This window comes from Rhinolophus sinicus, chromosome 13 (assembly GCF_057876585.1).
Source record: "Rhinolophus sinicus isolate RSI-liver-muscle chromosome 13, RSI-T2T, whole genome shotgun sequence".
NCBI classification, from domain to species: Eukaryota; Metazoa; Chordata; class Mammalia; order Chiroptera; family Rhinolophidae; genus Rhinolophus; species Rhinolophus sinicus.
In genome coordinates, this window is record NC_142513.1 from 45,628,150 (window position 1) to 45,655,251 (window position 27,102).

At 42.6% G+C, this 27,102-nt stretch overlaps 1 protein-coding gene across 6 annotated transcripts in view; it reads right to left on the bottom strand.

The window, feature by feature from the left end:
• Positions 1-1,704: 1,704 nt before the first annotated feature.
• SYNDIG1 (synapse differentiation inducing 1) overlaps positions 1,705-27,102 on the bottom strand; it is a 154,550-nt gene continuing 129,152 nt past the window's right edge. For 3 of the 6 annotated variants that reach the window (XM_088789304.1, XM_074317312.2, XM_074317313.2), the window contains one exon: positions 16,204-16,520. In XM_088789304.1, coding sequence (XP_088645430.1) covers positions 16,353-16,520 — 168 coding nt within the window. In that variant the 3' untranslated portion in view covers positions 16,204-16,352. Of the gene's footprint in view, positions 10,973-16,203; positions 16,521-27,102 lie in introns of those variants that run through there. The other 3 variants (XM_074317311.2, XM_074317314.2, XM_074317315.2) reach the window with 2 other exon arrangements.

The window sequence follows — 27,102 nt, forward strand, 5'->3', positions numbered from 1 at the left end:
GGATTGAGGTTCATGATGACCAACAGAAAAAGCTGGCAAGCTGGAATCTTGCACTTGCTGCTCTGTTGCCAGCAGCATGTGCTATAGTGACTCTTTTGATGGACAGGGTCCTTTTGTGACATAAGCTGGACAGTATTGTGCACAAGATGCCAGAGTGTGTTACTGTATAGGGCTGTAAACCCCATCTCGTGCATATGAGTATTTGATATTGATTAAAATAATGTAATTCTTTTACATTATGCTCTTATTTTATAGCATTTTTACATTTTACATTACACAATTTCAAGGGTAATTTTGACCACATGAAGTTTTCCTTTTATGCTCTTTTAGAAACTATTTCAAGACACAGCTCCAGAGTATCACCTGAGCTCTTGTCACACCCAAATATAGTCATCTTCATCATCCACAAATCAATTATTATCAGAGCTTGTGTCTGTCACCCCTCATCCTGGCAATCCTAAATTCTTACATATCTCTTCTCACAAACCTCCTACATCCTTTGTTGATGGATACAGAAAGAGGGTCATGGGCAGTGAGTTCTACCCATGACTTTGTTAAGAACGGAAGAGAAGGGAACGGAAAGGAAAAGAAGGGCACCAACTTGGAGCAGAAGACATGAGCATTGCAGAGCAGCAAATTGAGCCTCAGGCCCCTCTGTGTGGTATTTCATCACTAATGACAAATGAGGTTCAAGAACAGATCTGAGCATTTGAGTCACAGGTTCTAAGCCCCTTATGTTCCAGGATTCTGTGTCAATAGCAACTGAGTGGTCTTCAGGACATCTCAATGTCACTCTCTTGGATTGGCCATCCCTGACCATCTCCACTTGCTCCCCGCCACACCCATTCTGTTCCTTGTCCTTGCTTCTTGCTGACCTTCCCATGCTCTATGATTACTTTATCAACTATTGGTTTGTAGGCTTGTTGTCATGCCCCATGGGGGTTGGATCTTTCTCTTACTGATCCCCATTACCTTTGAGTTCAGAGTGGCATCAAGCACTGAGGTGCTGTGCAGTAAACATGTGTTGGGTGAGTGGGTGCGCAGCTAAGCATTCATGCCAATTAGGTGGGAATGTATCTAGGGAAGGCTAATGTTCAGATCAGACAGGATACTTGTGGGTTGAGACAGTGGTCAAAGAAGGCTTTATAGAGAAGGTGGGCCTTGGCTGGCCTTGACAGATGGGCAGCATGTGGTCTGTGGGCATCAGGTAGACCTGGAAGGCAGAGCTCCTGGACCACCATCAAACACCTTCCAGCTGCTGCCCATGTTGTGTGTGTGTGTGGGGGGGTATTTTTAAGAGAATTCTGAGTTGACCTTTGACATTCCAGGACAGTTGTGCCCAGCTGGTGCAAAACCTCTATCTTATCAAATATGAACCAGAGTGCGATATCTCTGCTGGAAATTTGGGTGTGGAAAGCCCCAAATGGCTGCTATGGACTTGGTTACTGGGAGAGTGTCTACTTGTGGGTAGGGGATTGGGAGGGAAAATGGGAATGAAATGGGGCTCCTCTACCTCTGGTTGCTTTATGAGGGTTCAAAAACGCTCTCAGGTTGTTGAGGAGGCACAGTAAGCAGACCCCCGGGCAGTTCAATTGCTTGCAGCTTCTTTGCTCAAGGTCCACCCTCCAGGAGCTGTGGCTTGGGTGTGAGTAGAGGAACTGGCTTGGTTCATTTTCAAAGGAATCAAATTTGTTTTGCAAACTATAAAAATGAAAAACATATTTATTTTTCTCTTTGGCACACAACTTAGAAGTGACGAGAGTTTTCCCAACTGTACCATCATGAGCCACTTCTGCTCCCAGAAAAATCAAGCTGAATTTAATCCAGAAGATCTTTCACATGTGATAAGCAAGTGAAAATTGAGAAATTTTAATTGCACAGGGAACACAGAATGAAAAACAGCATAAAATGCCATGACTATGCAAATCAAGGCTCTGCAAACATTGACACTAAACATTAAGGACAACCTTTCCATGTGGTTCTGCTAATGAGACCTTCTGCAAAACAAACAAACAAACAAAACAAAACAAAACAAAACAAAACAGAAAGCCTACTCTCTTTTGTAGACAGAGAAACAAAATTTGTCTGGAGCTGTGGGTTCCCAATGGATTTGCTAACCCTATCGAGCTTGTCGCTATCAGAGTGAACCAGTGTGGGCTGAACACCCACTGCAGCACCAGTGAGAAGTGCACCCCCTTTCCTTGCAACCCCAGAGGGTTCCTGCCACAGCAGGAGCCACTTTGCTTTGGGCAGTGGCAGAGGGAATACTTGGATAATATAGGGAAAAGATGTAGGTCTGGAAATCCGGGGGTGAGTTCTGGAACTGATCACTGCAGAGGCCTGAGTGTCATCTGTGAGAAGGGAAGGAGGTTGGGGTGTGTGGGGGCAAAGTGAGTTATGTGAAGGTGCTTCATAAACTGCAGTGTGGATTGTTGGTTTGATGTGGGAATGGGGAGGCACTTGTGGTTAATCTCTAGCAGCTCGTGAGTTCTGGGCATATCTTTTCACCTCTTTGAGCTTCAATTATCTAAAATCTGTTCTCATTTCCCAGACCTCACCAATGGAGATTGTTGCAGGCTAGGTTCTCCAAGAAGCAATTTCAGGGTGAAGGGTAAAAAGTTTATTAGGGACTAACACGTGTGAACTGGAAATGGAAGAAGCCAGACTGCAGGAGAAGCTGTCAGAATATAGGGAAATTGGCAGCCATCAGGTACTCCCCAGCAAAGAATGCTGGTAGAGGAAACCTGGTTGGGTGGAAATGGCTGGGCCCTCTGCAACTGCTCGGCTCAGCCATTGGCTAGGAAGAGTGTGGCTGTAGCTCTGAGGTCACATTCCTCACAGCAGGCAACCTGGGTCTGAGTAGAGTAGCTGTGCATAGACCACAGGTTCCATGTAAAAGCAGCTGAAGGGATCTTGGCTTCCACCCTCAGGCAGGCTCAGGTGGGAACTCATTACTCTGAAAACTGCTGAGTATTCCTGGGGATTCCTGAGGGGCACCTGGTGTATATGAGCACATCATCACCAACACCTGTTGGCCATCTTTTCCAACTCTTCTCTCTGTCCTCACTGGGGGTGGCCCCATGTCCAAGCATCTCACACTTGTGTCTCTGCGGGACCCACCACCCCCACCCAACCTGACCTGAGAGTGCCAGTTCCCCAGTGGTTCCCTGCTGTGGTGATGAGAGCCTGAGGCCAAGCCCTTTGAGTTGTACTGGGCACCCCTATCTGTCAGGGCTCAGCTGTAGCTGGCCTGAAGGCAGGCTGAGTGAAAAGAACTCCAGCCTTGGAGGCTTTGTAGCTGTGTCACAAGCCTGGCTCCTTCTCTGTCTCAGATGCTAACATGCTCTTTGCCTGCAGGATTCTGGTGTCCTGGCTCAGGCGATACAGCCTAGTCAGGATCTCACACAGGTGCAAGCTTGGTTCCCTGCCCTGCAGTGGGTAAGGGCCTCTAAGGTGCTGGACTACCCACTGCCCACATGTGGGCAGCTTAAGCCCTTTGTCCATCAAACACAGCTTTGGTTTAGGGCCTACAGGCATGGGCAGTAAGACAGATGAACAGATGTGGCTGGAGCTGAAGACAACGGTGGAGGGGAGCGGTGTAATGAGGGCTCAAGGTGACTATGGAAGTATATGTGGGGAGAGGCAGGCAGTCACAGGGATGGAAGATGCATGAGCTTGGGTAGTGGTATGAGCTGAATTGTGCTCCCCCAAATCCATATGTTAAAGACCTAACTCCACAAGTACGGATACCCACAGCCTTGGATTCCACTTCTGCACTGTCCCCATATGGCTCTAAGTATCCCCAGATCTGATCTCTTCCTCTCTTTGTCCCTGTAGGGCCCATCACAGAAGGTGCTCAGCAAATGCTTGTCATACCACACTGATGTAGAACAGGCTGCCCTGCAGCCTCACATCTCTGGTTCTATTCCAAAGTGATGTCAAAGGACTCAGCATGGATAAGTCCTGTGGAGAAGCCTGCAGCTCCTGTGGCCCCTGCTGGACCTTGGCCAGCCGCAGTTTTCAAAAATCAGTCAGTTCTCCCCTTCTTCACTGGAAAGGAACAGGAGAAACCGAACCCTTCCTGTGTACAGCTCTGACCCTGTGGATCTGATTTCTGACTAGGAGTTGGAGGAGTGGCTCCCTGAAGGCATCTGAACCACTGTTGTGGAAATGAGAGCCAGGCTACTGGCAATGTGTGGCTGACCTGGCATGAACATTTCCCTGGCCTGCACCTTCACAGAGCAGCTGGGAAAGGAAGGTTGGCCACTAGTGAGGAAACCTGAGTCCCGTTCTCCACCAACTGTCTGTGTGGACCTGAGCAAGTCCCCTCTGGGAGTCCTGGCTCTGTCACCTATGAAGAGGCCCATGGAGCCTTCTGAACCAGAGGATTTCTGTGAGGCTCAGTGGTTGAGTAGACAGGAGAGCCGTCTTTACAAAGTCCTGTGTCATATCAAATGTGAGAGGCATTTATTGTTCTGTCACTGTTTTAGAATCAACACTTGTGCTGCTAAAGGCAGATGGGTATGTGTCCGGGGAAGCTGAAGCTTCTTCCAGGAGACAGGGTACCTCTCTCTTCCTCTCTTCTTCCCCCTTTCCTTTTCTTTCTTAGTTAAACTATGGTAAGGGGTATGAATGAAGTATTGTTGTTCTGAGAGTGGATTCCAAGCTGGTTGGTGCTCCACCTAGGTGGTGCTAAATTCAGTCAGTTTTCACCTGCTTGTGTTGTGAATGATTGAGACAGATGGTAAAGTACAGGTTGGCTGTTTCTCTGTTTTGGGGCTGTCCTGTGCATTGTAAGATGTTGAGCAGCATCCCTGGTCTCTATCCTCCCACCAGTCAGAATGGCTATCATCAACAAGACAAATAATAACAACTGTTGGAGAGGTTGTGGAGAAAAAGGAACCCTCATACACTGTTGGTGGGAATGCAGACTGGTGCAGCCACCATGGAAGGCAGTGTGGAGGTTCCTCAAAAAATTATGAATAGAATTACCATATGACCCAGCAATCCCTCTCCTGGGTATCTACCCCAAAAATCTGAAAACATTTTTCCATAAACATATGTGTGCTCCAATGTTCATGGTGGCTTTATTTACGGTGGCCAAGTCATGAAAACAACCAAAGTGTCCCACGATAGATGAATGGATAAAGAAGATGTGGTATATATATATACATGGAATACTATTCAGCGGTAAGAAAAGATGAAGTAGTATCATTTGTGACAACATGGATAAATCTTGAGATCATTATGCTAAGCAAAATATGTCAGACAGAAGCAATTGAGAACCATAGGATTTCATTGATATGTCATATATAAAACTGAAAACAGCAAAGGAAGAAGACAAACAAATGAACAATCTGAACTCATAGACACAGACAACAGTCTAGTGCTTACCACAGTGTAAGGGGTGAGGATTGTGGTAGATGAGGCTAAAAGGGATCAAATATACGGTAATGGAAGGAGAACTGACTCTGGGTGGTGAACACACAATATGATAGATTTATGATTGTGGGGACAGAGCCAGGAATGCAGTTTTTAGGCTCTCGGCCTCACGTGGTAAGGTGCTGGCTCAGTAATAAATGGCTATCAACTGTGATTGGATGGTCATCAGCTGTGGCTAGTTAGCCGTTAGCTGTAACCAGTGAGCCATTGGCCACTAATATAACTGTCGTGGCTACACTAGCAGAAAATGCAAGCTATCAAGATGGTGGCTGGCAGTTAGGATGGCAGGTTGCGGACAGTGTGGCTCCTGCTTCCTGTGTCTCGACCAGCCACCAGCAAGAATATGGTGGTATGACTCCCCTATCTATGGCTCCAAGGATGTTCCTTTTTGGCCTCACCATGTCCTGCATTCTTATGTGGGGAGCGGGACTAGAGACCTCTCCTGACACCCTGCATGACAATGATGTATTACATAATTGTACAACTGAAACCTACGTAACTTTAGTACAGTTGTCACCCCAATAAACTTTAATTAAACAAAACAAAAAAACCCACCTCAGGCATCAGGCCCTGAAACTCAGGCCAGAGGCTTAAGGCAGATTTGGCCATGGCTCAGTAACCATTTGACATTTATATATCTGGGAGTAGTAACAGTTGTTGACTAATGAGAAGGCTGTTCTTGTAATGCATTTTAAAGCCAGAGGCTGCTCCTAATGAAGGAGGCCTCTAGCATCTTGGCAGGTGCCGGGTAACTGGCTAAGTGTGAGAAATACACTGCTCAGCTATTTTCAAGGCCCTGTTCCCAGTTAGCTGTATGGTCCAACTGTCTGTGGCACTGTGGGGACAGAGCCAGGAGTGCAGTTTCCAGGCTCTCACCCTCACTTGGAAAGGTGCTCACTTGTGTAGTAAATGGCTATCAACTGTGATTGGATGGCCATCAGCTGTGGCTAGTTGGCCATCAGCTATACCAGTGAGCCATTGGCCACTAATATAACTGCTGTGGCTATGCTAGAAGCAAATGGGGGCTAGCAAGATGGTGGCTGAGGTAGCAAAAGCGGATTGCAGTTAGCAGTGCGGATTGCAGGTAGCAGGTGGGGTTGGTTGGTTGGCAGAGAAGCAGACGGCAGGTTACAGATCGTGTGCATCCTGCTTCCTGTGTCTCCAACCCAGAAGCCAGTGAAACTATAGTGGTATGACTCCCCTATCTATGGCTCCGTGGGTGTTCCTTTTTGGCCTTGCCATATCCTGCGTTCTTATGTGGGGAGCGGGACCAGAGACCCCGCATGCCACCCTGCATGACAGGCACCTTGGACAGCTGCTGATAGCACAGTGACCTACAGATGTGGCCTGTCTCACCATGTTCTCCTTGGACCCATTGTAGTTCATTGGGAAGAGTTGAAATATCTGGGCAAGTGGGACATCTGATGAAACTGCAAGTACCTGGTAAAAGGGTGGAGGGGCACTTGATGCAGAGGGGAACCTGGCGAAGAGGGGAACACCTTGTGAAGCGAGGACGCCTGGTGTAGCGAAGTAAGCATGACTGGTGAAGTGTGGATGACTGTTGAAGAAGGGGCAGGGAAGAACCTTGTGGCAGATAGAGATAGATTACCCATGGATGCCTTTAAGGGTGGGGGAGGGAAAACACTGTGTACAGGAACGAGATATGCCCTAACCAGCTTTTCTGAGACCTTATTTTCCATGGAAGTCACCTCAGGTCTTCCACCCTACTCCCCACATTGCTCCCACCACCAGCTGGCAAAGACATGCTGTGAAACATAAACCAAAGTAATTTTCAGGTCTCTAAGAGTGTTGATATGGCAACAGTGGGGTCTGGGCTCAGATGAATTTTTTCTTGCTTGTAAAAGCCACAGCTGAGCAACATGGTGTAAAAGGCAGCTGATGGGGTTTAGGATTCAATGGTGTGGGATGCATCTTGACTTTGCTGTTTCCCAGGTGCATGACTTAGGTGAAAATTACTTATGTGCTCTGGGTCTGTATCTGTCAATAAAATAGTTGTAGTAAAGAGTTTTTACAGGAATGGAATGAGCTGCTCTCGAGGAGTAGGCTGTGCCATGGTGAGGGACAAGGAAGCAAATTCCATGAGTAGTGCTTTGTTACCTGGAGGGGACCAGGCTGGTGCTTCCCTCCTTGCTCTGCAGCTGCCACTTGCATGGTGCTGGGCAAGTTACCTTCTCTGAATCTCAATTCTGTCACCTACCCACTGGAGTTCTTGGGACTACATGAGATAATGTGCAGGGCCTGTGCAAGGTGGTGCCTCATTGGTGGTGGCTGCAATGACAACTGGGATAATGTGAATTTATGGGCACATGGCAGCCCTGGCACATTTAGAAGATTGCTATGCTGTGCAGCAGTCATGAACAAAACCACTGAAGATGACATAGAATCATGTTCCCCATGGGTCATAGGACTGCGCTGTACTGTGTCTACCTATTAAGTGAGGGGTAGGGCCACATGTGCTCCATTCAGCTGTCCTAACATGTTCAGACCGGACCCTACCACACCCATATGACCATTCACACCATATAGTACTACATATGGTCCTGGTAATGGTCCTCAGGAAGGACTTGGTAGAGCTTCACAAAGTACAAACAGGGCTAAGCTATGCAGTGTGATTAAAACAACAACAACAACAACAACAAAACAAAACTATGGTGAATGTTTTAATAAAAAAAGTTTATTATAATAAAAGACACATTGCCATGAACCCCCCTCAAAATACTCTCCCTTGCTTTGAACACACTAATCCCATCATTCTTGCTACTTTCTGAAGCAGTTCTGGAAGTCCTCTTTCGTTAGTGTCTTTATGAGAGTTTAAGAAATTATGTATGTAGAAAATGGCCTGAGAAATGGGCAAATGGATTCATCCTCCATCATGACAATGTTCTGTGTCACACATTGCTTCTGTCAAATAAAAACACTACAGTGTATTCTCATCCACCTTATTCACCATATCTGGCATCATTTGACTTCTGGCTCTTCTCCAAAGTCAAAATGACCAGGAAAGGTAAACATTTTAAATCGATTCAGGACATTGAGGCAGCCACGACAGCACAAATAAAGACACTCATGAAAGAGGACTTCCAGAACTGCTTCATAAAGTGGCAAGGATTATGGGATAAGTGTGTTCAAAGTGAGGGGGAGTATTTTGAGGGGGATTAATGACAATGTATTTTACTATAATAATTTTTTAATTTAAACATTCACTGTATTTTTTTTTATCACACCTCATATTTTAAATGGAGGCTTTTCCATCTGCAAAGTCAGGGACTGAGAGAGGATAGGAGGTTGGTGTAGCAGGAGACAGGATGCCTGGGCACGGAGGGATTGGTATAGAGCAAACATGATGTGGTGGTAGAGATGGTAAGATGGGACACACAGGGTTGATTCTACTTCTTAACCAAATCCAAAAACATGGAATTTTGGATACCTCTTGAACATAAAATGAACTGTTTTAGGACAAATACAAAAGTCCATTTCATACAATGGCTCCTGATGAATAAATCCTGAGAGATAGCACTGAAAAGATGGGAGGACACAAACAAGCTGTGGGATGACTACCTTGACACTGGGAATAATGGTGACCACCCCACCTTTCTCACATGACCCATGCGAGTGGCTGGGCTCTGTGTCCATGTACTCAGCAGAATCCTAGGAAGTGGGCCTCATTCACCATCCTCTTCTAAAGATGAGGTTCAGAGAAGTGCACCCATCTATCCAGGATCACAGAGCTAGAAAGTACTGATCCCAAATCCATACTTTCTCCAGGTTATTCTGACTCTTATAGGGACATTTGGGCTTCTTCCATTTATTCTTTTGAGAGCACATTTTTGAAGCATCCATTTGAGCCAAATAGTAGAGGATCTTGGACTTGACCCAGGAAGGCAGTGCTAGTAATTTACAAAATATTAAGTTTTTAAGGTCAAGGGTGAGGGAGATCAAACCTGAGTGCTTACTCTAGGATACTTGTACCGCACACTGGAACCACCAGGCTGTACCTCTGATCAATCAAATCAGGAATTTGGAGCAGGGACCCAAGCAGCAGGAATTCTGTAAATGCTGGGGTGAAATCTCTCCTAGAGAGATGGTCTCAGTGTCCACCAAAAGTATCAGGAAAACAATACTTAGTAACAGTATTCAAGGTGGAACTCAAGCAGCCAGAGATGATTTCATTCTCATCTTAGGAGACCTGTTTCAGCAGCTGAGTCCTGGGTGGCTTTGTGGTTATTTAAACAAGTAAAAACTATAAGTGAAACCCAAGGATTGTTATTAATCAGAAAGAAAAGTCTTAAGCAAAAAAGTTAAAAGATATTTTTTGTTAGATAATGAACACTCGTCAAACAGCAGAGAAGTGGTATTAAAATGTCTGTGATTAGTTATTTCTCAGCATTCATCTGGTAACTTAAGCAGCATAAAACAATAGTTGCACTTTAAAAAAATGACAAGAAAATAGCTATTCATTTAGTCGACAGAATGGTCATCTCCTTCTAAGATCACTAGTGCCACTACTTATCACCAAGGTGAGTGCTAACTCTTTATGGTGAGGTGGCATCCACAGCTCCTTTGCTTTGAGTTCCTGGAGCAAACCTTGGGGCCTTCTGGGAGGAGTCTTAGGAAGGACTGTGGCCTGCTCCCCACCCCCAGATCAATGAGGCCCAAGATTGCAGATTGCTGTGTGGTGGCTGTTGAATTTGGACATGTTCCAAGAGAGGGCAGGTGTTCCTAGGCTGGGGACAGTGTGGAGGGAATAAAAGACTGGGCCTGGGGACAGGTCCCATGCTATTCTGGCTTTGTACTTTCAGGGATGGACCTATCTGAAGACAAGTGACAACATGGGTCCTGCCAGCAGTTTTGTCTTTCTTCTTGGTCAGGGAAGGAGAGTGGACTGAGGGACTGCCAGAGGAGTCAACCACAGAAACAGACAGAAGGTATGTCCCCTGCCTTCTGCTTATTGCACCATACTCCATAAAAAATAAACACATTGTTACTGTTCGTATATTGCTAACACTATGGTATTCCAGGCACTGGCAGACTGCAGAAAGAGCTGCTTTGTCATTAAACTACCAGAAACCATCCAGAGACAGACTCGTGGGTTAGGATCTCTGGAGCTTCCACTTGGAAAGTTTAGCAGTACCCATTTGTCTCATGGTCTACACAGTGCTGTGAAAATAAAATGAAAGGGTAAAAACCAAAAAAATCCATAGGTAGAAATTTCAGGGTGTTATGGAGTTGTTTGGCAATAATTTATGCTATACAGTGTCACACATATGTGTCTCTCTTGCCAGCCCTCATTTCTCTGCATCCACATGCAACTGGTCCCAGGTTCTTCCCCTGTGTACCCGGAGGAAGCTCATCATAGGTGATTGTTCTTGGAGAGGTAGGCGATGAGGGCCACAGCCACGCCCACATAGATGCCAGTTCCAATTGTAATGGAGAGCACAGCCAGGAACAGTGCTCGCCGAGAACTGTTGCCAGCCTGGTGGAAGTCCCCCTTGGCCACGGCTTTGTTCGTCTGTAGAGTTGGAAAGGAAAGGGGGAGAAGAAAGTCAAGATGAGCAAGTCAAAACAAATAAAGTGAGTGTAGGGCTCACCTCTGGCTCCCTTCCAATCTTGAACTTAACTGATTCCAGGGAGAAAGGACTTGCCAAGGGGAACTGTACATGCCCCCAGCTGTTGATAGCAGTTCTCTCTAACTGGCAGGGAAGGAATAGGCAGGTGTTGCTTATTACTGCTTCCCCACTGCAAGGCACTCAAAGCACAAAAAAACACAAAAGAGACCCAAAGAAACACCCATGGTTGGCAGTAACCCAGCTGAGCACCACTAGGGTGGGGCTTGGAGGCTAGGGCACCAGTATGCCAAGGATGGTATAGATATTACACCTCCAGTGCCCTTCTTTCTACCCAAAATGACACTTCCTTTCATTTGGATAACACTAAAATTTTTAAAGTATGTTCACATTTATCTTATTTAATCTTTACAGTATAGTAAAGAGCGTGGGAAAAGATATTATGGTTTTCATTTCCCAGGGAAGAAACTGTGGCATGAGATCATTAAATCGATTGCAGGACACTTGAGACTATACTCTTCAGCTGGTAGCCTAGGAATAATGCTTTCCTGACCATCTCCCTCCCTTACATAGCTAGCATTGATACAATTCATCCATCAATAAATTGATTTGTTGTAAGACCAATACCTAGATTTCTGGTTGCTCAATTACATAACAAGGTGTTGGTTTAATAAGATTCATGTTTCTTGGGGTCATGAGGTTGCAAGAATGAGGAGGTTTTGGATGCTATATCTAATTTGGTATTTTCTGACAGATCCATATACCCATCCTCAACCCCTTCCTTCCTTGTCCCACTCTACAAATGAGATTAGAAAAACAAAACCGGGAGTGTGGAAATGGTCGTGTGATTCAGCTGTGACCATCATGGAGGGAATATCCTATAAAAGGGTGGCTCGTCTGGCAGATGAGGGCAAAGGCTGCTAGGGTGCATAACTTCCAGAAATGCCATGTGATACTGAGGGCAATAATGCCCACAGGTGGTCAGATAAAAGCAGAGCCTACTGCCCTACTAGAATGTCCTAACTTGCTCTCTGGCCCATCTCCAGGAACCAGATTCTGGCCGGATCTCATTTCCACGTCACTAGTAGTATTTCTGCTTTGTGTAGGCAGGTGTGGGAATCAGTACATTTTTTATTTAAACTAAAAACACCAAGGTCTTTGCAATGGACCACAAAGTATGAGACTCCAAGAGGACTCATAAAATTATTTTCCATTGTCTGTGGTCCTGACCCGATCTTATGAGGTTTGAAGCTGTGTCGGGTTGAGAAGGGACTCTGGTCTGCTTTGTGGCCTCCCTCTCTTTCCCCCAATTTCTGAATCTCAAAGGCCAGTTTCTGTGACTTCCTTCCCCATGTTTTTTTGGCTTGGAAACGAGTTTGGAAGCTAACCACCAACAATTTTTTTTAATTGAAGTTTATTGGGGTGACAATTGCTAATAAAGTTATATAGGTTTCAGGCGTACAATTCTGTAATACATCATCAATATATCACATTGTGTGTTCACCACCACCACCAATTTTCAATGAAGCAGGGCTAAGGGATTGCAGAATGGGAAGCCTCCTAAGACAGTAGCAATTAATTAATTAATTAATTAATTAATTAATTAATTAAGTCTTAATTGGCTGAGTTTAATTTTATCTAGCAGCACTTCCACACTCTAAGGTCCTAGGACATAATTCACTATAAATGCCTGTCCTTAGCCAAGCAGCCACCCTCCACTAGAACGGAATTTGCTGCTATCTCTGCCATTAGCACTATCCTTGTCACCATCACTGGATTCTGCTGCAGGAGCAATGCAGAGATACAGAGAGGAAGTCAGTGTGGCCACTTCTCATTCCTTACCCCTGGACTCAGGCCCCTACAGGGGCCTCCTGTGTCTCAGAGACCTGACCTATCTCATCAGAGTTCATGCATTTTAGTAATGCCCTTTAGTGGTTGCCTTCCCTGCTCAATGGTGAGTCACCTCCAGAGACAGGTCCACATCTCACTTGTCCATATGTTCTGCCTGAAGCCTGAACTCATGCTCTGGGAGGATGGCAGGAACTCACTAAACATTTTTATTAAGGTTTTTATTAAAATATAGCTAATATACAATATTACATTAGCTTCCTGTGTACAACATAGTTATTCAACATTTATATACCTAAAGAAATGATCACCATGATAAGTCTAGCAACCATCTGACACCATCCATGCTATCACAATATTACTAACTATATTCTCTATGCTGTACATTATATCCTCATGACTTATTTGTTTTATACCTGGAAATTTGAACCTTTTATTCCCCTTCACCTTTTTAAAATTTTCAATTACATTTGACATTAGACATTACTTTATATTAATTTCAGGTGTACAGCATAGTGATTAGATATTTATATAATTTTTTTAATTGTACACCTGAAGTCTATGTAATTTTATGAACAATTGTCACCCCAATAAATTAAAAAAAAAGGATATTTATATAATTTAAGAAGCGATCCCCTTGACTAATCTGGTACTCACCTAGCACCATACATGGTTATTACCATATTATTGACTATATTTCCTATATTTTATTTTACACTCCCATGACTATTTTGTAACTACCACTTTGTACTTCTTAATCCCTTCCCCATCTTCACCCACTCCTCCCAAACCCCCTCCCATCTGGCAACCATCAAAATGTTCTCTATATCTACAAGTTTCATTCTGTTTTGTTTGTTTGTTTATTTTGTTCTTTAGATTCCACATACAAGCAAAATCACATTGCATCTGTCTTTCTCTGTCTAACACATCCACACAGCAAATGGCAATATTCCAATATTCCAATGTATACATGTACCACCTCCTCTTTGTCCATTCATCCATCAACAGACACCCACGCTACCTCCACATCTTGGCCATTGTAAACAATGTTGCAATGGACGTATAAATGCACATGTCTCCTCAAAGTAGCATTTTCAGTTTCTTCAGGTAAATCCCAGAAGTTGGATTTCTGGGTCCTTCTTTGTCTCTTGGTACAGCCTTTGTTTTAAAGTCTATTTTGTATGGTAGAAGTATTGCTACACCAGTTTTTTTTTTTTTTTTTTAATGATTGAAGATCAGCTCCCTTCAAATCCCCCAAGTGGTATTGGCCCCTAAGTGCATGCTCCTGGTTTCTCTGATGGCCTTTGTGAGGAACGCAGGCCACTGGGAAATCTTAACCTGAGCTTTGGCTCAACTCCACAGACCCCTGCCCCACACCCATCTGTGGTTTCTGAGCACATACAGTGCTGGCGCTCTCATCCCCAGGAGCCCCAAGTGTCTGCTTGGGAATTACTCTTGTTTTTTTGCTCTCATAGCTGAGGGACTTTGATCTGTATTTTCATTTGGTTCTAGGGTGATTGTTCAACAGAGACCCAGGAATTTTGTTGTGTTAGAGACACTATCAGCTGAGATGCATCAGAAACCATAAAGAGATAAAGTCTCATTGGTAAGCAGTCTTCTTTCAGTCATGTTACTCAACATCTGCATGTCACAGAAGCTCTATGAGGCAGCACTGCTGTTTCCATGCTACATACTGACTGGACACCAAGGTCTAATATGTGATCCCTGACATGCTTCCTTTGTTTTAGAAAATGTATCACAGTGTGACAAAACAGCTTGCTCCTTTCATTGAGAGGGTGCAGACTTGGAGAAATGTTTCCACCCTGACAATTTCAGGACTAAAACTCCAGGCTTTTGGGACCAGTTTTCTTGTTGTTCATGAGGGCAGGAGCTTTTCCCCTAGGTCCATGGGTCTTTGAACCCCTGATTCTGAAGGCAAGACTGCATGCACATGCATTTTTATAAGAAGAGGGTCAGCCAGGCTCTCTGGTTTCACCATATGGCTATGTTCCAAGCTACTCTGCCTGCTGTATAGGGAGACAAGAACAGGAGGTACTAAGGAACAGAGCCAAGCCAGCATCTGCTGGCAGGGGCTGGAGGACATCACAGGTTATTCTTGGCTGGAATGAACAGATGTCATTTGCTTGTCCTAATTGGAAATCTAGACTTGTCTCCTCATGTAGTGAATGTTCAGCAAGCACACTGAGAAACTGGACCCCAGGGCATCCATGGGCCTGCTCAACACCAACTGTGCTGTCAGATAGCTTTGTAACAGGAGTTCTCAAATCTGGTGGACATTCAAATCCCTGGGGAGCTTTGAAAACTCCCAATGCCCAGGCCACACCCCAGGCCAGGTAAGTCAGAAGCTCTGGGCTCATACTGGGTCTTCTCTGCCTTTCAACCTCTTTGGTGATTCTAACATACAGGCAAGGGTAAAACCAAGGTGGCCAAGAGTCCTGGTTTTCCAGGACGTGGGACTTGCTGTGCTAGGTTGGGACAATCCAGGCAAAGTAGGATGAGAACCATGACTTTGCAGGGAGGAAGCCATGGATCCACCCACATGGAGAGGATTCTGGTGACTCCTGCATTTCTGACAGAATCACCTTTCACTTCAGGAGGCTCACGATGGGTGGGAAGGAAGCTGGGCGAGTTGGATGTCTATAAGCTCAGCTTCCTTGGAGGCACCACTTTGACTCCTCCTGCACATAAGCTGCATGTCACACATGGAGTTATAGTTTGCAGGAAGGGAAGTGGCCCAGACCCGTGACTCTCCCAGTTTTATTTTCAACTTATGGAGTGTTATCTCCAAACCCCATTCTCTCTTGACTGGTATATGGCCCCAAGGATTTTATAACCTCCTGATCACCTCTTTTCTAATGGCAGTAGCAGGCTAACACCTATTTATGCAGGGTCAATTCTCCCTGCAGGTGGAAGCCTGGTCCTTTATCCTAGTTGGTCCTCCTGGGAAGAAGATGCCTTCAGCTCTGGGAGGTGATACGAAGCAAAGAAAATGGAAGACTTAATCTCACTTTCACACTTTGTTCTGACACAATTAAATAATGTATTTTATGTGGTCTTGGGCTTATTAAAGCGTCCCCTTCCTCCGGCATTGTCCACATTCCTCTCGCTCCCTCTAAATGCTGCCAGCAACAGATATTTCCAAAGGCAGACATGTTCACATTGCCCCTGTGTGCCTGCTATGATTCCCATGCCCTGCAGAGCAGCCTATCGCCTTCTGACCCTGAACCTGGACCCACAAGGACCCATCTTCTCATCCATATCTCACCCTTAAATCCCCTCCCATTGTGAGGTCACAGGTGTTCCCAGCCAAGGCTTCATTTAGGACTGTGTGAGACTTTACTTCAAATACTCCACTGATTTGAAAAGGGGACTAGGGAGTCTGAGACTTAGTATCCCCATCTACACAGTGGACCCCACAGGTCGCTGTGAGGATGAAATGAGGTCCATGTGAAGCTCTTACCATGACCTGGGCATCTGGCAGGCCCAGTCAGGGGAGTCTCTCCCATTGTCGCCTGTACACTGCCCTCCAGACTCCTTCCCATGGTCACCTACCTGTGGCTGAGAGGCTGACCCAGTCTCCACTGCCAGGTCTCTGGCTACTTCCTGAGTACCACTGGATGGCCCCTGTCAGACACAGGAGGAGAGGGCTGGTCTCATCAACCTGTGAGGCCCCAGGAATGACCCCTCCTCCAGCTTCTCCTAAGCCTCCCTCCTGTGCTCTCAGTGCTCCTTGCTCCAGCCACTGCACTGTCTATTGGGCTAACTACCCTTCCCACTGTCTTTGTAAATAAACCCTCCTCAAATGATCTAATTGGGGCAGACCGTCTGTTTCCTGACTGCAGTTATGGGTTGTTATAAATGCTTGAATCAGTTGTGAAAAGGCTCTCCATCTGGAGAGGGCTCCCTGAGGACTGCCCTGAGGACTGGTGTCCTTCACCTAACCTAGGCAGCCTGCTCTCTCCTGAAGGATGTGTTCATTATCCACTGCTGAGAAACACAGCATCTCCAATTTTGTGGCTTAAAACAAGAATAAGTACTTACATCTCTACCAGTTTGTAAGGGTCAGGAATTTGGGAGATTCTCTACTTGGGCTCAGAGGGGCCTGGGCTGCAATCACTTTGACATCGCCATGGCATTACCAGCTGAGGCAGGAGCATCAGGGGCCCTATGCACATATGCTTGCTCAGCACAGCTGCCTGAATAGGGGTGGAGCAGGTCATACCTGTTCACAGCACACCCTTGCCCAAACATTCCTCTCCTTCCTCATGGCCCTCTTGTCTGCAGTCTGCCTACAGTGCCCTCATAGACAGATGACCTGTTTCCACACCATTAGGGTTCTGCTTCTGGGGGCCCCTTTATGGGCTGTGACTAGGTTGGTGCTCACAGAGACTTCTCTTGCTTTCCAGAGTGACTGTAAACTCCTATGAAACCACGGGACACACGACTAGTGTCGTAGTAGACATATCCTCCAGCCAGAGCAGAATCAAATTGGTGCCAACCATCAGGGGAGTGACAAATTCAGGCTCCTAAGACTAGGATAAGTGCTGTACCTCCTTCTGGAACTTGGGTTCAAAAGGCAGGTTGCCCATCAACAGCTTTCTCTCAGTACTGCCTCTGTTGCCACGAAGGCAGAAACACGAGGGTCAGTGCTTTGGATAGAAGGGAGGTGACTGCGTGTGACACCAGCCAGCCTCTCACCTAGTATGCAGTCCCATTCATGTTCTGAACATGGCAGGAGAGCACCTGTTCCCCCTTTGGGCAGGGACCTTCTCCCTTGTGGTTGGATATTTCTTCCCTGCCCTTTTGCCCATAGGTCACCAGGAAGTGTGTTACGTTCTTTTGGGAGCTTTTTGCTCAGGAAAAAAAAAAAGTGCAGGTGATTGGCTAGGTCCTAAGCAGCACCCAGCTACAACTTCTGTGTGCCCGTGGGAGCCCAGTGAAACCAGAAAACCATGACTTCCATCCTCGTGAAATCTGCTTGGAGTGAATCACAGGGAAGGGAGATACATGGCTCAGAATGAGAAAATAGGAATCAGCGGTCACAACACAAGAAACGCTCAGGCTCCAGGAGGCTTACTGAGTGCAGGGCTCAGACACAGCCTGGACAAGGGAAATATCCTTTAAACCCACTGGAACATTTCACAATGAAACACTGAATGTGCACTCTGGTTCTTTATTTATATAACTACCCTCACTTAACTGGTTGAGGGTAACCAACCAGTTTTGAAAAATGAAACCAATTTTCATTTTTTAATTTAATTTAATTTTTATTAGTTTCAGGTGTACAAGGCAACATAACAGCTAGATATTTACATCCATCACAAAGTGATAACCCCCCGCCTCCAAGCTACTACCCCATGACATCTTATATAACGGTTACAATACCATTGACTGTCTTCCTTATGCTATACTCTACCTCCCATGAATGAGTAATATATATATGTGTGTATATATGTGTGTGTGTGTGTGTATCAGACAATTAAGTTCACGAACTCATCCTAGGCAAAGTGCTACATACCTCATTGCTGAATATCACTACAGTCACCTTCGAATTACTCCCCTTGGGAAGCTATGATGTGACACTAGCACTTAGTCCACCCTTCAAAGCAATTTTGGAATTCTTTCTGGAATGGCCATCAGAACAGTCCGCAAATTACCCTTGATGCCCTGAATGCCATCGAAATGTCTTCCTTTCAATATTTCCTTTATCTTCGGGTAAAGAAGTCGTTGCGGGCTGGATCAGATGAGTAGGGAGAATGTTCCAATACAGTTATTTGTTTACTCACTAAAAACTCCCTCACAGACAGTGCCATGTGAGCTGGCGCATTGTCGTGATGCAGGAGCCATGAATTGTTGGTGAAAAGTTCAGGTCGTCTAACTTTTTCATGCAGTCTAATCAGCATTTCCAAATAGTAAACTTGGTTAACTGTTTGTCCAATTGGTACAAATTCATAATGAATAATCCCTCTGATATAAAAAAAGTTTAGTTTAACAATATCGCTGCAAAAAGTTCAACAACTTAATTATCAGACCATGTAGGTGTGTGTGTGTGTCTGTGTGTGTGTGTGTGTGTGTGTGTATTTACATATAGTTGACCTACAATGTTATTCTACTTCAGCTTCAGCTGTACAGCACATTGGTCAGGCATCTACACAATCTATGAAGTGATCCCCTTGATAAATCCAGTGCCCAACTGGCACTATGGAAAACAGTATGAAAATACCTCAAAAAATTGAAAATGGAACTACCTTATGACCCAGTAATCCCACTCTTGGCTATCTATCCAAAGAAATCCAAAGCACTAATTAAAAAAAAGATGCACCCTTATGCTATTGCAGCGCTGTTCACAATAGCCAAGATACGGAAACAACCCAAATTCCCATCAATAGACGATTGAATAAAGAAACTGTGGTACATTTATACAATGGAGTATTACTTGGCTATAAAACAAAAAGTGAAATCTTACCATTGGCAACAACATGGATGGCCCTTGAGAATATTATGCTAAGTGAAACAGGCCAGACTGAGAAAGACAAATACCATATGATCTCACTTATATCTACATAACAGAATAAGTGAGCAAACAAAACAGACATAGACTCAGAGATATAGAAAAACAAACAAACTGTTGGTTGCTAGTTGAAAGCAGGGAGGGGATGGGGAGAAGGTGAAGGGATTAGAAAGAGCATATCAGTAGACACAAAATAGTCATGGGTTTGTCTTGATCTTTTGTTGTTTTTGGTTTATATACCACATATCAGTGAAATCATATGGTTCTCTGCTTTTTCTGTCTGACTTATTTCGCTTAGCATCATACTCTCAAGATCCATCCATGTTGTCACAAATGTTCCTATATCATCTTTTCTTACCGCCGAATAGTATTCCATTGTGTATATATACCACAACTTCTTTATCCATTCATCTATCAGAGGACATTTTGGTTGTTTCCAAACAAATGAGAAACAAAAACTCATAGACACAGACAATAGTTTAGTGGTTACCAGAGGATAAGGGGGGAGGAGGGTGGTAGTTGAGGGTAAAGGGGATGAAATATGTGGTGATGGAAGGAGAATTGACTCTGGGTGGTGAACACACAATGGGATTTATAGATGATGTAATGCAGAATTGTACACCTGAAATCTATGTAACTTCACTAACAATTGTCACCCCAATAAACTTTAATTAAAAAAAGGTCATGGGGATATGAAATACAGTATCGGGAATATAATTAACAATGTTGTAAAGAAAACCCAAAAAAAACATTAGTGCTAAAGCTCATGAAAACAAGTGACTTCCTTTCCCCTGAGAGAAGTGCTATTTAAACTGAAGAAATGAAAATCATATAAACAGAGCAAATACAATCAGTACAAACATGCTTTGTCTAAAATCACCACCACCAGAACCATGATCCACTGGACAAAACTGTGAGGTCAGTTACCATGTGTACCACTGGTCATGCCTCTTGACGCTGGGGCAGCCACCACAACAAACCACCATGTCAGATGAACATGCTATCAGAAGACAGATTATTCCTTACACATATGTAAAGATCATTTTTCTCAGGTTTTAATGATCAGAAATGACTAATTTGGAGAGTAATTAAGTCAAATTTACATTCCTAAGGTGGAACTTTTGAAATCTATTTTATTATTTATTTATTTATTTATTTATTTATTTATTTATTTATTTATTTTTTTTGTGTGTGTGTGTGTGTGTTTGTGATTGCTCTTTTTTTTTTAATTAATTTTATTAAATTTATTGGGGTGACAATTGTTAGTAAAATTACATAGATTTCAGGTGTACAATTCTGTATTGGATCATCTATAAATCCCATTGTGTGTTCATCACCCAGAGTCAGTTCTCCTTCCATCACCATATATTCGATCTCCCTTACCCTCATCTCCCACCCCCGCCCTCCACCCCCCTTACTCTCTGGCAACAACTAAACTATTATCTGTGTCTATGAGTTTCTGTTTCTCATTTCTTTGTCTTGTTCTTTTGTTGTTTTTGGTTTATATACCACATATCAGTGAAATCACATGGTTCTCTGCTTTTTCTGTCTGACTTATTTCGCTCAGCATTACTCTCTCAGATCCATCCATGTTGTCACAAATGTTCCTATATCATCTTTTCTTACCGCCGAATAGTATTCCATTGTGTATATATACCACAACTTCTTTATCCATTCATCTATCGAAGGACATTTTGGTTGTTTCCATGTCTTGGCCACCGTAAACAAAGCTGCAATGAACATTGGAGCACACGTGTCTTTATCTCTAAATGTTTTCAGATTTTTTGGGTAGATACACAGGAGAGGGATTGCTGGGTCATATGGCAATTCTATTCGTAATTCTTTGAGGAACCTCCACACTGCCTTCCATAACGGCTGCACCAGTCTGCATTCCCACCAACAATGTATGAGGGTTCCTTTTTCTTAACAGGCTCTCCAATACTTGTTACTATTTGTCTTGTTGATGACAGCCATTCTAACTGGGGTGAGGTGAGACCTCATTGTGGTTTTATTTGCATTTCTCTGATGATTAGTGATGTTGTGCATTTTTTCATATGTCTATTTGCCGTTTGTATGTCCTCTTTGGAGAAATGTCTCTTCAGGTTGTCTGCCCATTTTTCAAATGGGTTGTTTGTTTTTTGTTCTTGAGTTGCATGAGTTCCTTTTATATTTTGAATATTAGCCCCTTATCGGAGGCACTGTTTGCAAAAATCTTCTCCCCTTCAGTTGGTGGCCTTTATATTTTGTTGATGGTTTCTTTTGCTGTGCAGAAGTTTCTAAGTTTGATATAGTCCCATTCATATATTTTAGCTTTTACTTCCCTTGCCTTTGGAGTCAAATCAAGAAAATGCTCTTTGAACCCAAGGTCCATAAGTTTAGTACCTATGTTTTCTTCTATGCAGTTTATTGTGTCAGGTCTGATACTTAAATCTTCGATCCATTTTGAATTAATTTTTTTAAACTTATTTTTTTAAATTTATTGGGGTGACAATTGTTAGTAAAATTACATAGATTTCAAGTGTACAATTCTGTATTACATCATCTATAAATCCCATTGTGTGTTCAACACCCAGAGTCAATTCTCCTTCCATCACCATATATTTGATCCCCCTTACCCTCATCTCCTACCCCCCATCCCCCTTATCGGCTGGTAACCAATAAATTATTGTCTGTGTCTATGAGTTTTTGTTTCTCATTTGTGTGTCTTGTTGTTTTGTTGTTTTTGGTTTATATACCACATATCAGTGAAATCACCTGGTTCTCTGCTTTTTCTGTCTGACATATTTCGCTCAGCATTACACTCTCAAGATCCATCCATGTTGTCACAAATGTTTCTATGTCATCTTTTCTTATCGCCGAATAGTATTCCATTGTGTATATATACCACAACTTCTTTATCCATTCATCTATCGAAGGACATTTACGTTGTTTCTATGTCTTGGCCATCGTAAACAAAGCTGCAATGAACATTGGAGCGCACGTGTCTTTATGTATAAATGTTTTTAGATTCTTTGGGTAGATACCCAGGAGAGGGCTAACAATGAAATCTCAGAAAATGAATTAATTTTTTTACGAGGTGACAGATAGCAGTCCAGTTTCATTCTTTTGCACGTGGTTTTCCAATTGTCCCACCACCGTTTATTGAAGAGGCTATCTTTTCTCCATTGCATGTTTTTTGCTTCTTTGTCAAAGATTGTCTGTCCATATTTATGTGGTTTTATTTCTGGGTTCTCAATTCTATTCCATTGGTTTCCGTGTCCGATTTTCTGTCAAGACTATGCTGTTTTGATTATTGTTGCCCTTCACTACAAGCTAACGTCAGGAAGTGTGATACATCCGGCATTGTTCTTTTTTCTTAAGATTGCTTTGGCTTTTTGGGGTCTTTTGTGGTTCCATACAAACCTGATGAGTTTTTGTTCTATTACTTTAAAAATGCCATTGGCAATTTGATGGGGATTACATTAAATCTGTATATTGCTTTGGGTGATACGGCCATTTTGACTTTTTCGATTCTTCCAATCCATGAGCACAGAATGTCTTTCCATTTCTTTGTGTATTCTTCAGTTTCTTTTAAAAATGTCTTATAGTTTTCAGCATATAGGTCTTTCACATCCGTGGTTAAGTTTATTCCTAGGTATTTTACTCTTTCTGTTGCAACTGCAAAAGGAATTATTTTTTTATTTCCTTTTCTGAGATTTCATTGTTAGTATATAGGAATGCAATGGACTTTAGTAGGTTGATTTTATAGCCAGCAACTTTACTTTATTCGTTGATTGTTTCTAATAGCTTTTTGGTGGAGACTTTAGGGTTTTCTACATATAGCATCATATCATCTGCTAAAAGTGACAATTTAACTTCTTCAATCCCAATTTGGATGCCTTTTATTTCTTTCTCTTGCCTGATTGCTCTGGCGAGGACTTCCAACACTATGTTGAAAAGCAGAGGTGATAGGGGACAGCCCTGTCGTGTTTCTGAATATAGAGCAAAGGGCTTCAATTTTTCACCGTTAATTATGAGATTAGCAGAGGGTTTGTCATATATGGCCTTTATTATGTTAAGGTATTTTCCTTCTATACCTATTTTATTAAGTGTTTTAATCATAAACGGATGTTGTATCTTGTCAAATGCTTTTTCCGCATCAATTGATATAATCATATGATTTTTGTCCTTTATTTTGTTTATGTGATGTATCACATTGATGGATTTGCGTATGTTGAACCATCCTTGTGCCCCTGGGATGAACTCCAGTTGGTCGTGATGAATAACTTTTTTTTTTTTTTTTTAATTTTATTAAATTTATTGGGGTGACAATTGTTAGTAAAATTACATAGATTTCAGGTGTACAATTCTGTATTACATCATCTATAAATCCCATTGTGTGTTCATCACCCAGAGTCAGTTCTCCTTCCATCACCATATATTCGATCCCCCTTACCCTCATCTCTCATCCCCCACCCCCCGCCCCTCTTACCCTCTGGCAACCACTAAACTATTCTCTGTGTCTATGAGTTTCTGTTTCTCATTTGTTTGTCTGGTTCTTTTGTTGTTTTTGGTTTATATACCACACATCAGTGAAATCACATGGTTCTCTGCTTTTTCTGTCTGACTTGTTTCGCTCAGCATTACTCTCTCAAGATCCATCCATGTTGTCACAAATGTTCCTATATCATCTTTTCATACTGCCGAATAGTATTCCATTGTGTATATATACCACAACTTCTTTATCCATTCGTCTATCGAAGGACATTTTGGTTGTTTCCATGTCTTGGCCACCGTAAACAAAGCTGCAAAGAACATTGGAGCACACGTGTCTTTATCTCTAAATGTTTTCAGATTTTTTGGGTAGATACCCAGGAGAGGGATTGCTGGGTCATATGGCAATTCTATTCGTAATTCATTGAGGAACCTCCACACTGCCTTCCATAGTGGCTGCACCAGTCTGCATTCCCACCAACAGTGTATGAGGGTTCCTTTTTCTCCACAGCCTCTCCAACATTTGTTACTATTTGTCTTGTTGATGATAGCCATTCTGACTGGGGTGAGGTGATATCTCATTGTGGTTTTGATTTGCATTTCTCTGATGATTAGTGATGTTGAGCATTTTTTCATATGTCTATTTGCCATTTGTATGTCCTCTTTGGAGAAATGTCTCTTCAAGTCCTCTGCCCATTTTTCAATTGGGTTGTTTGTTTTTTTGTTGTTGAGTTGCATGAGTTCCTTGTATATTCTGGATACTAGCCCCTTATCGGAGGCACTGTTTGCAAAAATCTTCTCCCATTCAATTGGTGGCCTCTTTATTTTGTCAATGGTTTCTTTTGCTGTGCAGAAGCTTTTAAGTTTCATATAGTCCCATTCGTTTATTTTAGCTTTTACTTCCATTGCCTTTGGAGTCAAGTTCATAAAATGCTCTTTGAACCCAAGGTCCATAAGTTTAGTACCTATGTTTTCTTCTATGCAGTTTATTGATTCAGGTCTTATGCTTAAGTCTTTGATCCATTTTGAATTAACTTTGGTACATGGTGACAAATAGCAGTCCAGTTTCATTCTTTTGCACGTGGCTATCCAATTCTCCCAGCACCATTTATTGAAGAGCCTGTCTTTGCTCCATTGTATGTTTTTAGCTTCTTTGTCAAAAATTATCTGTCCATATTTATGTGGTTTTATTTCTGGGTTCTCAATTCTATTCCATTGGTCTATGTGTCTGTTTTTCTGCCAATACCATGCTGTTTTGATTATTGTAGCCCTGTAGTACAAGCCAAAGTCAGGAAGTGTGATACCTCCATTATTGTTCTTTTTCCTTAAGATTGCTTTGGCTATTCGGGGTCTTTTGTGGTTCCAAACAAATCTGATGATTTTTTGTTCTATTTCTTTAAAGTATGCCATTGGGATTTTGATGGGGATTGCATTGAATCTGTATATTGCTTTGGGTAATATGGCCATTTTAACTATGTTGATTCTTCCAATCCATGAGCACGGAATGTCTTTCCATTTCTTAGTGTCTTCTTCAATTTCTTTCAAAAAAGTCTTATAGTTTTTAGCATATAGGTCTTTCATATCCTTGGTTAAGTTTATTCCTAGGTATTTCATTCTTTTTGCTGCAATTGCAAAAGGAATTGTTTTTTGTATTTCTTTTTCTGAGATTTCATTGTTAGTATATAGGAAGGCAATGGACTTTTGTGCGTTGATTTTGTAGCCGGCAACTTTACTGTATTCGTTGATTGTTTCTAATAGCTTTTTGGTGGAGTCTTTAGGGTTTTCTATATATAGCATCATGTCATCTGCAAAGAGTGATAATTTAACTTCTTCATTCCCAATTTGGATGCCTTTTATTTCTTTCTCTTGCCTGATTGCTCTGGCAAGGACTTCCAACTCTATGTTGTAGAGCAGAGGTGATAGGGGACATCCCTGTCGTGTTCCTGAACGTAGAGCAAAGGGCTTCAGTTTTTCTCCATTAATTATGAGATTAGCAGAGGGCTTGTCATATATGGCCTTTATTATGTTAAGTTATTTTCCTTCTATACCCATTTATTAAGTGTTTTAATCATAAATGGATGTTGTATCTTATCAAATGCTTTTTCTGCATCAATTGATATAATCATATGATTTTTGTCATTTATTTTGTTTATGTGATGTATCACATTGATGGATTTGCGTATGTTGAACCATCCTTGTGCCCCGGGGATGAACCCCACTTAGTCGTGATGAATAATCTTTTTAATGCATTGTTGTATTCGATTTCCTAGAATTTTATTTAGGATTTTTGCATCGGTATTCATCAGAGATATTGGTCTGTAGTTTTCTTTTTTTGTGCTGTCCTTACCAGGTTTTGGTATCAGGGTAATGTTGGCCTCATAAAATGAGTTAGGGAGTACTGTCTCTTCTTCAATTTTTGGAAGAGTTTGTGCAGGATTGGTATTAGATCCTCTTTGAAGGTTTGGTAGAATTCACTAGTGAAGCCATCTGGTCCCGGACTTTTGCTTTTGGGAAGGTTTTGGATGACTGATTCAATTTCGTTACTGGTGATCGGTCTGTTTAGATTTTCCAGTTCTTCATGGTTCAGCCTTGGAAGGCTATATGTTTCTAAGAACTTGTCCATTTCTTCTAGGTTGTTGAATTTGGTGGCATATAGTCCTTCATAGTATTCTTGGATGATCCTTTGTATTTCTGTGGTGTCCGTGATAACTTCCCCTTTTACGTTTCTGATTTTGTTAATCAGTGTCTTCTCTCCTTTTGTCTTAGTAAGTCTAGCCAAGGGTTTGTCAATTTTGTTAATCTTTTCAAAGAACCAGCTCTTTGTCACATTAATTTTTTCTATTATCTTTTTGTTCTCTATTTCATTTAGTTCTGCTCTAATTTTTATTATTTCCTTTCTTCTGCTGACCTTGGGTTTTACTTGTTCTTCTTTTTCTAGTTCTTTAAGGTGTAACATGAGGTTATTTTTTTGGGAGTTTTCTTTTTTCTTGAGATAGGCCTGTAAGGAGATAAATTTCCCTCTTAAAACTGCTTTTGCTGCATCCCAGAAATTTTGGTAGGATGTATTTTCATTGTCATTTGTTTCTATGTATCTCTTGATCTCTCCTCTAATTTCTTCTTTGACCCAGTCCTTCTTTAAAAGTATGTTGTTTAGTCTCCATGTGTTTGTGTTTTTTCCCACTTTCTTTTTACAGTTGATATCCAATTTCAAAGCCTTGTGAT